This window comes from Solea solea (assembly GCF_958295425.1).
Source record: "Solea solea chromosome 4 unlocalized genomic scaffold, fSolSol10.1 SUPER_4_unloc_14, whole genome shotgun sequence".
NCBI classification, from domain to species: Eukaryota; Metazoa; Chordata; class Actinopteri; order Pleuronectiformes; family Soleidae; genus Solea; species Solea solea.
Window position 1 is genome coordinate 57575 of NW_026704004.1, and position 11835 is coordinate 69409.

The 11835-nt window shown below is 41.1% G+C and overlaps 1 protein-coding gene across 1 annotated transcript; it reads left to right on the forward strand.

The window, feature by feature from the left end:
• Positions 1-5162: 5162 nt before the first annotated feature.
• Positions 5163-11567, forward strand: ncf1 (neutrophil cytosolic factor 1). The gene is made up of 11 exons (XM_058622074.1): positions 5163-5343; positions 5453-5533; positions 5646-5721; positions 6003-6168; positions 6911-6957; positions 7068-7208; positions 8697-8804; positions 8875-8992; positions 10810-10923; positions 11142-11266; positions 11372-11567. The coding sequence occupies exons 1-11, from the start codon at positions 5272-5274 to the stop codon at positions 11491-11493; spliced, it is 1170 nt and encodes a 389-aa protein (XP_058478057.1). The 5' UTR covers positions 5163-5271; the 3' UTR covers positions 11494-11567.
• The last annotated feature ends 268 nt before the right edge of the window (positions 11568-11835 follow it).

An 11835-nucleotide genomic window follows, 5' to 3' on the forward strand; every position in this document is an offset into this window, starting at 1 on the left:
AACAGAGAGTGAGACACAAACAGGTGACTGTGATCGTTTCATTAAAGACAAGAGATGAGAAGAAGACTGATGTCAGTGAAGAAACAAGGAAACAAAGTAACGTCAAACTTACATCTGTGATCTGTCCCTCTGGTGCGGCTGTCAACACAGGAGTTTAAATATTGGCACAATGGTCAGCCAATCAGGTGTGAAAGCTTGAAATGTTTGGGGCGGGGCTTATTATTGAAAACATGTGCTGTGACTGACTTTTTTTAACCATAACTTTATTTAAAACATTCCACAAACGTTGCATTGTTCTGGGGGTCCTCTGGGTCAAATAACAAGATATATATACATATATATATAAGATGTTATGGTCTATTTGTCTACGTCCTTGTCATCGGTAATTAAATAATTGCCGTTGTATTTAATAAATATATAGACCTAAATATATTTTTTCTTTTTTTCTAATTGTTTGTGTATTGCTTGGTCATTGTTGCTCTTCTGTGTTAGTTGTTTGTAGTTTAGTGTGTTTCCGCGTTTTCACGGCAGGGATGGCGTCTGCTGAGACGCTGGTTCCGCGGCTGCTGTGCGTTTCGCGCTGCGGTTCCGGTGCCGTGCGCTGCGGCGGCGGTACGTGTCGTGACTGGGGAGCCTGGTGGTTCCGCGGTTCTGCTTTGTGTAATGATAACTTTTTCACCCACTAGAGGGTGCTATTGCACTTCAGTAAAGCCATGTTTAGCACATTGATTTCAAGGTTTAAGTTAATTGTTATGTGAAGTGAAAGTCAATTGATTTATTGTACAGATATATGGTTGAAAGGGTTTGTAAATACATAAGAATTACATAGAGATTGTAAAAGGTTAATAGTTTAAGGCAATTCATTTAAGGTAATAAATATTGTAAAAAAATGTGTGCATGTGTGCGCAGCAATCCTGCTCTTCAGGAGAAACAATCACAAATATATTGATGTTTATGGCAGCATTAGAGTCACTTCAGATGTCACCAGTCTGAAAGCATAAGTCACTGCTGGACGCTGCTGAAAACACACATCCGCCAATTTATTAGGTACACATTTTCTGTTTCTGAACACACTGATTGAATGAGCCAATCACATGGCAGTAAGTCATTGCATTTAGGCAGGTAGACATGATCAGGACTAGAATAAAGTTATATTTCAATATCTCAGTTTTAATGATTTTATGAAGATTAGGAAATTAATGCAGAAAAGAATGCAGGAGTTTTCCACGTCACAGTAATTAAATGAGTGCTTCCAACAATATAGAGACAATTGCGTTGTCAAGGGAAACGTTCAGGGCAGTCGCAGTAGCCTGTCAGATACTAGTGAAATAATTATAATGTACAACCATAAGGTGAAAGCATGTACAGTATACAATCTAAAATAATCAACAACAAAAAAATCATGTGAAGTCACATGGGTACACACCTTGAATTTAACCAATGTGTGTACAACAACATACTTAATACAAAAGGGACATATCCAGATGGATATTCCAGAAACGAGAAAACCTAGGCCAACACCTTTGATGTGCAAGGTAAGACTATGTTAGGACATTTATTACACACGCATGGCGCACTCCTCTTCTCCACCAGTAGTAACTGCTATAGCAAGATAAGGCCCAGAGATGGGCAGTAATGTGTGTGCAGGAGCCACATCTGTTTATTTGTCAGATCTTCACTGGTGGAGCTTCTTGGAGCTTTTGGGAGCTTCTTGGAGCTCCTTGGAGCTTCTTGGAGCTTTTGGGAGCTTCTTGGAACTTCTTGGAACTTCTTGGAACTTCTTGGAACTTCTTAGAGCTTCTTGGAACTTCTTGGAACTTCTTCTGGACAACATCTCGGGTCGCAGCATCTCCATCATCGACCCCCCCCCCCCCCCCGAAAGGAATGAAACATTTATGGGCACCGACTAACACCTGGATGTCCGGTTATTACACTCATCGGTACAGATGCTTGTGTCGCTGATACGGCAGCCGACGTTTCTCATGTAAGACTTTCTTCATTGTGATCACTTAGGCATTTATGGATAATATTTCAACTCTGTGCTACTCGGTTAAAGCGTCAATGCGCACTTGTTATAAATGAATGAAGAGCAATGTGTTAATGCTGAAACTGACTCAACTGGGAGAAGGAGCAAGGAAACCTACCCTTAAAGGAAGGATGATTATTATTGAACGGCTCCAAAAGGAAAGGAGAGACTATTTTTGCACAGACAAAAATCAAACCTCAGTTAGTGTCTATGGGAAATGTCTTTGCTGTTCAACATAATCTAAAAAGGTTCAAACAACTACAGTACTGTGCAGAAGTCTTAGGCCACCATTAGATGTTGTTGTTTGAGCAATGCTGTAACGACAACAGAGGATCATTATTTCTATTACACTTTAGTGGAACACATCCAGAAAATATGTATGCAGATTTTTGTTTGTTTAAAAAAAACAAAACCATCCTCTACAGGTCTGTTAATACTGGAGTGGAACCTTCATTCATGTTACTGATAAATCCTGTGTTTGTCCTACTATTTCATTTAAAGAAATATCTGCTGTAAAAAACCTCTATTACGCCAGGTTTGAGTGTTACATACACATGTAGCATGAGTTCAACTCATTGACAGCTCTAATATTTAAGATTTAATTTCTGCCTCACTCCTCAGTTTCTCCAATGCACGCTTCTCCATCTCCGTCTGCAACAACAACAGTTGCTTCCGCTGCTCAAACGTCAGACTTCCATCATTACACCCAGACGATCCGGCCACAGGAACTTCTACGTGCGTCTCTGCTTTAAAAATGCCGAAATCAACCAAGTTAGCCGTAAGGATATTTTTAATGTTTTCCTTCATCCGTTTATCACCGACTTCCAACTCTGCAATACGCAACAGTTGCTCACGTGAGCAGTGATCCAGCAGCTCTTCTGACGGCGCTTTCAGAAACTCTTCTACACTCGTCATTGCTCAGCCTCGCAGCTCAACCCGCACAGAAAATAGCCGCTACTTTGATTCACGAAAAAAACACAGTACTACAAACTCAGCTGTGTCGTCACTGCAGCCCTGTCTCTCTAACTGCCTAACCAAAGACTAACTAAGCTCCCACCTAGTCTTCAGGCGCTAGTTGCGGCGGGTATTTATGCACGTAACTACCGCAGACTCGGCAAAGCAACCAGTATCTGGCGACTTCGCCCGCAGACTCGGCCGCGCTCCCGAGCATAGAACTCCAACCACTTTCACACCATTGCCCCAGGTACGAACCCCAGAGTCGGTACCTCGGCCTAACAGGGACGAACCCCAGAGTCGGTACCTCGGGCCTAACGGGGACGAACCCCAGAGTCGGTACCTCGGGCCTAACAGGGACGAACCCCAGAGTCGGTACCTCGGCCTAACAGGGACGAACCCCAGAGTCGGTACCTCGGGCCTAACAGGGACGAACCCCAGAGTCGGTACCTCGGGCCTAACAGGGACAAACCCCAGAGTCGGTACCTCGGGCCTAACAGGGACGAACCCCAGAGTCGGTACCTCGGGCCTAACAGGGACGAACCCCAGAGTCGGTACCTCGGGCCTAACAGGGACGAACACAGCGGTGACTCACAAACCATATGTCCTTTCACTTTTCAAGTGTTGCTTTTATTCTTTCAAGACGATGTTACACATATTATTTGTGGCTTATTTTTATTTTAACTGGGATTTTAAATGAGAGTGGGCACTGGATGTTGTTGGTGAGTTAAAAAGCATGATGGTTATTGTAACTTATCCATTTGGCATTTAATTAAAATAACTTGTATTAATTGAATTTATAAAGGTGTTTTCCCTTATTGACCAATGGGTCATCAAACCATCCCGAAACACTTGCGTCTTCCTTGACAAAAAAATGAAGCACTGTCGAGGAGTGACGAGGTAAATGAACAGGAATCTTTACAGTTTTCTTTTATTATTTACATAAACATAAAGTCATACATATCTGTTATTTAGAGCCTTCATGAGACGCAGGGGAGGCAAAATTATAAGATGGTCCTGCTCAACACTCGCTCACCCCACACAACCAGACACTACATCGTGTGGAGTGTTTGCACTAAAGGTCGGAATCTCATTTTATTTTGGGTTCAAATCATTACTTATATTTTATCTGTCAAATGATTTAGTTTTTACTAAACCTATAATTTCCCAGTGTTTTCAGTTCGCTGAGCGCATTCTCAAAGTGTTATTATTTATTTATGTATTGTACGGTGTCCTCGAGTACCCAGAGAGGCGCCTCCAAATAAAATGTATTATTATTATTATTATTATTATTATTATTATTATTATTATTAGTATCCAACTGTGACCATACAGACGCTTTGACAGGGTTTTCAGTATGGTATTGCAATTCACCGCCAGAACTCTAGGGGCTGCGTGAATGAGTCGTTAACTGACCAATGACAGCACCGTGGTCTCCATTGGTCTCAGTTGCCTCGACGGATGATAACATTTTTTGGAGACACACGTCGGGCTACAGAGTGGCTCTCGGACACGGTTAGCGATGATGGAGAGGGCTCGCCGTGGCTACAGAGAGCACTTTGCCAGTATCATAAACAAAGCTTTACTTTTACTCTGGGATTGTAAAATCGGCCAAAACTATTTAGGTCACATGACCTGGAAGCTATTGAGCTAAAATGCTAATATTCACATGAAAAAACACTATAAAAAATATGGGAGATATTTAAATGGAATAAAAAGAGGCGTGTCCTGACTAGGCAGGCTAGTACTATGTTTCTGCACTGATTTAATGTCTTAAGGTCACATGGCCTGGAAGCTATTGAGCTAAAATGCTAATATTTACATTATTAAAATTACAAAAAAATATATGAGGTATTTAAATGGAATATAAAGAGGTGTGTCCTGACTAGGCAGTCTAACACTATGTTTCTGCACTGATTTGAAGTCTTTAGGCCACATGGTCTGAAAGCTATTGAGCAAAAAGTTTTATAAACAATGGATTCATAAAGTAAGAAAATTGTTTTTTCTTTCATGTCAGTTTGATGTTTGATGCAAATAAAAGAAGAAAAGAAAAATGAAACAGGAAACAGTTTCTTCACGCTGTGTGTGTGTGTACGTGTGTGTACGTCTGTGTACGTGTGTGTACGTGTGTGTACGTTTAAGGATTTTTAAAACATGTAAAGAGGAAGGAACTCTTGGTGTGGTTACAGTACACACACACACACACACACACACAGTATATAAACCGGTCAGTCTTCTGATCTCAGTCTAATCTTGGTCTAATCTCAGTCTAATCTCAGTCTAATCTCAGCATGGAAGAGATCTACGTCAGACATGTGGAACTTCTTGGCTTCGAGAAACGCGACTTCCCGACGAAGCATTATGTGAGAGTGAAAACATTGTTTGTTTGTTTGTGAGATTGAGATTGTGTTCATGTAAAGGATCACAGAGGTGTGTGTGTGTGTGTGTGTGTGTGTGTGTGTGTGTGCTCAGGTTTACATGATGATGGTGAAATGGAGCGACCTCTCAGAGAAACTCATCTACAGGACGTATCCTGAGATCCACACGCTACATGTGAGTTCACACGTTCATTTCCTGAACACAATCACTGATCATGATGAATTTATTATTCTGATATGAAATAGTTTCTTACTTTTTGTACTTTTGTCTGTATTTTGTGCAACAGAAATCAGTGAAGGAGATGTTTCCCATCGAGTCTGGACGCATCGAGAAGAGAGACAGAATCGTTCCTTCGTTACCAGGTAGAGACACAAACAGGAAGCACCTGTGTTTGAGCAACACTTCTGCTTTTCTGTTGTAACTCAAACTAAACGCAGGAAGTTGTTGTGAGGAAAGTGTGTGGCTGTTTCATAACAAGTGAACATTTCTTTTCATCTGAAAATGAGGAACTGACAAACATCTGCTTTACTTTCATGGCAGATAATAGTAATAATAATATTATTGTGATTAAATATTCATAGATTTTGTATTTGATTACTTATATTAATATAAAATATGAACACGTTTGTGTTACTGTCATCAGCACCGCGGTGGCTCGACTCACAAAAGTCCACAGAAACTCGTCAGAGCACTTTGGTGGATTATTTTCACTCAGTCATTCATCTGCCACCGCACATTTCACGCTGCACACAACTGAGCGACTTCTTCAGAGTTCAACCAGAGGATGAGAAACCACCTGCTGCCAACACGTCAGTGACACACACACACACAGACACACACAGACACGTCAGTGACACACACACACAGACACGTCAGTGACACACAGACACACACACACACACACACATACACGTCAGTGACACACACACACACAGACACGTCAGTGACACACACAAACACACACACACACAACGACACGTCAGTGACACACAGACACACACATGCACAGACACACACAGACACGTCAGTGACACACACACACACAGACACGTCAGTGACACACAGACACATACACACATGCACAGACACACACAGACACACACATAGACACGTCAGTAACACACAGACACACACACACAGACGTCAATGACACACAGACACGTCAGTCACACACAGACACACACACACACACAGAGACACGTCAGTGACACACAGACACGTCAGTCACTCACACACACACACACAGACACTTTAGTGACACACACACACACACAGACACGTCAGTGACACAGACACTTTAGTGACACACAGACACACACAGACATGTCAGTGACACACAGACACACACAGACATGTCAGTGACACACAGACACCACAGACACACACACACAGACACGTCAGTGACACACACACACACACAGACACTTTAGTGACACACAGACACAAACACACACAGACACATCAGTGACACACAGACACAAACACACACACAGACACAAACACACACAGACACATCAGTGACACAGTGAAAACCATAATTTTTCTCCTCAGACTGAAAAGCAGTGAAATCTTCGTTGTTTCCACAGAATCAGCGTCTGGTGAGTGTCAATAAAACATGTCTTTGTTTTTAAAGATGTTTTTAAAGATTTTTTTAATTTAAAGATGTTTTTAATTTAAAGGTGTTTTTAAGGATGTTTTAAATTTAAAGATGTTTTGAGTCTCTCAGAGATTTCTGGCCCAATCATCCTTGACACATATCGAGTCATCGCAGACTTTGCAAAGACGTCCAAACATGAGATTGAACTCAGAGTCGGAGACCTGGTGGAAATCGTGGAGAAAAATCAGAACGGTGAGAAGAGAAGTGAGAACTGTGTTGTGAGAACAGTGTTGTTAGAACAGTGATGTTAGAACAGTGTTGTTAGAACAGCGTTGTTAGAACAGTGATGTTAGAACAGTGTTGTTAGAACAGTGATGTTAGAACAGTGTTGTTAGCACAGTGATGTTAGAACAGCGATGTTAGAACAGTGTTGTTAGAACAGTGATGTTAGAACAGTGATGTTAGAACAGTGTTGTGAGAACAGTGTTAGAACAGTGATGTTAGAAAAGTGTTGTTAGAACAGTGTTAGAACAGTGATGTTAGAAAAGTGTTGTTAGAACAGTGTTGTGAGAACAGTGTTAGAACAGTGATGTTAGAACAGTGATGTTAGAACAGTGTTGTTAGAACAGTGATGTTAGAAAAGTGTTGTTAAAACAGCGTTGTTAGAACAGTGATGTTAGAAAAGTGTTGTTAGAACAGTGTTGTGAGAACAGTGTTAGAACAGTGATGTTAGAACAGTGATGTTAGAACAGTGTTGTTAGAACAGTGATGTTAGAACAGTGTTGTTAGAACAGCGTTGTTAGAACAGCGTTGTTAGGAAAGTGTTGTTAAAACAGCGTTGTTAGAACAGTGATGTTAGAAAAGTGTTGTTAAAACAGCGTTGTTAGAACAGTGATGTTAGAAAAGTGTTGTTAGAACAGTGTTGTGAGAACAGTGTTAGAACAGTGATGTTAGAACAGTGATGTTAGAACAGTGTTGTTAGAACAGTGATGTTAGAACAGTGTTGTTAGAACAGCGTTGTTAGAACAGCGTTGTTAGGAAAGTGTTGTTAAAACAGCGTTGTTAGAACAGTGATGTTAGAAAAGTGTTGTTAAAACAGTGTTGTTAGAACAGTGATGTTAGAAAAGTGTTGTTAGAACAGTGTTGTGAGAACAGTGATGTTAGAAAAGTGTTGTTAGAACAGTGTTGTGAGAACAGTGCTAGAACAGTGATGTTAGAACAGTGTTGTGAGAACAGTGTTGTTAGAACAGTGTTGTGAGAACAGTGTTGTGAGAACAGTGATGTTAGAACAGTGTTGTGAGAACAGTGTTGTTAGAACAGTGTTGTGAGAACAGTGTTGTTAGAACAGCGATGTTAGAACAGCGTTGTTAGAACAGCGTTGTTAGAACAGCGTTGTTAGGACAGTGATGTGAGAACAGTGTTGTTACAACAGTGATGTTAGAATAGCGTTGTTAGAACAGTGTTGTTACAACAGTGATGTTAGAACAGTGTTGTTAGAACAGCGTTGTTAGAACAGTTATGTTAGAACAGTGATGTTAGAACAGCGTTGTTAGAACAGCGATGTTAGAACAGTGTTGTGAGAACAGTGTTGTTAGAACACTGTTGTTAGAACAGTGTTGTGAGAACAGTGTTGTTAGAACAGCGTTGTTAGAACAGTGATGTTAGAACAGCGTTGTTAGAACAGTGTTGGTGAAGTCAGAAGTCTTTGTGTCAAACAAATGTGTGACTTGTGCTCTTCAGGGTGGTGGTTCTGTCAGTGCGACGCTAAACGAGGTTGGGTTCCTGCTTCGTACCTGGAGCCTCTGGATCAACCGGAGGAGACGGAGGATGCAGAACCAAACTATGAAGGTGAGACGTTGTTAACGTTGATGTTTGATGTTTTTAACTGGTTGCCCATGACGACGCTGTCTGTCTGCAGGAGAACTCTTCATCACGGTGGACGGTTACAGAGCCGAGCAGGACGATGAGATTTCTCTGGACGCCGGTCAAAGAGTCCAGGTCATTCATAAACTGCTGGACGGCTGGTGGGTCGTCAGGTGACGTCCAACATCTAGAAATTCATTCATTATCATTTCATAACTTTCATTGTTACATATAGAAGCTCTTTGGTTTTTATTATTTTAACAAAGTAGTTTGTAACTTATTATTATGACTTATGTTACAGAACGTTTCTTTATATTAGGGTTCGAGCAACTCTGTTGCAAGAACCCTATTGTAATCGTAAAGATTATTCTTCCTCTTCTTCTTCTTCACCAAAGTAAATTGCGTTTTTGAGGCCCTGAACATGCCCCAAAACTCACCAATTTTTGCAACAGCATCAGACCTGGTGTAAATTTAGGTTTATTAGTATTTCAGGGAATGTGCGTTAAAAAAATGAAAGTGGGCGGGGCAAATAACTGCTCCACCCCCTAAATATTGTGGGCCTGAGGAGCACGTTTAATGTACATGCATGAAACTTGGTACACGCGTTCCTTAGGTCGGGACAGTCAAAAAAGTCAGCGTAGCCGAAGCTCTAAAATGAACAGGAAAGCCGCCATCTTGGATTGAAATAGTGAATCAAAATTAGTGAAAACATTCAAAACACATGGTAGATGATGCATGCTTTATATGATAACAAATCGTTCAACGGTGTTGCCATGGCAACACTGCAAAGTCAGATATTTGTGACAAAAAAACAAACTGCTACAACTTTGCGAATCCGAGTCCAATCCGAACCAAACTTGCTAGGATTGATGATAGTCTGGCCCTGAAGACACCTATGTGAAAATATTCACTTTTAAAAACAGCGCCCCCTGGTGACAGCAGACACTATGACGCCTGGTATTTGAATGAACTAGTCCTAGAGTTTTTGTGCGATCACCTTTAAACTTGGTAAGGTCACTGTGAACAAGTTGAGGATCTAAAGTTATTAAAATTTTGTCAAAATGTCGCGTGGTGTACGAGATAGGGGGCGCCAAAGTTGGCGTTCATTCATATTTTTCACAACAAAAGGCAAAACTCTTATATCCCCTAAAACTTGCCCTCCTGAGTAGCACGTTTAATGTACATGCACGAAACTTGGTACACGCGTTCCTTATGTCGGGGCGGTCAAAAAAGTCAGCGCAGCCTATGCTCTAAAACAAACAGGAAAGCCGCCATCTTGGATTGAAAGTAAATTTTTTGCCGATTTTGGCCATTTCGCACCAATGGTATTTGAAGAAACTTGTCCTACAACTTTCATGGGATCACCTTCAAACTTGGTGAGGTCACTGTGGACAAGTTTAGGATCCAAAGGTATCAAAATCTTTTTAATAAGTATCATGGCGTACTAGAAAAAGGGTGGCAAAGTTGCCGAAAATCACAATTCTTCGCAACACACAACAAACTCTTATAACTTTGCGATGGAAGGTCAGATCTTGTGACGATCCATGATGGGCCCTTGCTGAAGATGCCTATGCAAAAACTGTAAATTTCGAAAACAGCGCCTTCTCGTGGTAACAGAAAATACAACAAATTCACAATTTCGCTTATAACTTTTACAGAGTTCATCGTATCATACTCAAAATTAATGAAACACATGGTAGATGATGCGTGCTGAATATGATAACAAATCATTCAACGGTGTTGCCATGGCAACACTGCAAAGGATTCACTCAACTGAGTGGTTCCTCATTCATTTTCATGCAGTACCTTTTTTTCGCCACATGAGGGAGGCAGCTGCCTACAAATCTATTTGAAAATATTCCATGTCAAAATCAGCACCCCCTGGTGACGGCAGACGAAATTACATTTACAGTTTTTCATGCTGCTTTAACAGCAGTTATTCATTCAGTTTAAACTTGAACAAACTTTCATTTTGTCTCATTTTGAACAGAAAAGGAGACGAGACAGGATATTTTCCCTCCATGTTTCTACAGAAGGACGGACACAGAGACAAACTCAGGACAGGACGGACAAACCCACACGGACAGAAGCTGCCACCTCGAAGGTCAAATGTCAAATGTATACATATATACATACATATACATAAATATATATATGTGTATACACACATATATATATATATATGTGTATGTAAATGGATGTAAAAGGTCAGTTACATGTTAACATTTCCTACAACTATCAGAGAAAAAAGCAACCAAACAGTGTGATAGGGATCACAAGCCACGAGCCCTGTCTCACTGTCTCACCCGCCTCACCCGTCAGATCCACCATCAGAAACGTGAAAAGCGTCCACAGCAGGACTCGCCGGCGCCTCAGTCAGGATTCTTACCGCAGGAACAGTCGTCGTTTCCTGCAGCTGAAGAATTCTGAGAAGAAGAAGAACGAGGGTAAAGAAGAAGAAGAATAAGAAGAAGAAAAGAAAGAAATGTCGTTGACTTTTTATGTTTCAGATAAAAACAAAAGAAAGAAAAGACTTTGTTTTGATATTTCAGACAACATTCCTGAGACGTTTCCGGTCATTCCTCCTCGGCCCAGTCCACAGCTGATCCTGGAGCGCTGCACCGATGACACGCGCCGGAGGCTCAGTGTCCACAGGTCAGAGTCCAGCAGCTAATGTGATCAGCTCTACAGCGCCACCCAGAGGACACTTTAATAAAGTCACACTCATGAAGTCAATATTAAAAGTTACATTGACTGTTGTCTTGATTCCAGGTGTGAAAATGTCTTCATGTGAAAGTAAACACATTCTTTTCTCATCTGCTTCATACACTTTATGACAATTTTAGCACAGATTAGCACAGATTTGCAGAGTTCACACGTTCTCCCTGCGTGTTTGTTCTCAGTTTTATTTGTAAAACAACTCCCAACATTCATAATCTCAAGTCTCAGTGGAGAGAAAAAGAGAAGAAATCAGAACCAGACTCAGACATGTGCAGAACCAGACTCAGAACCAGAA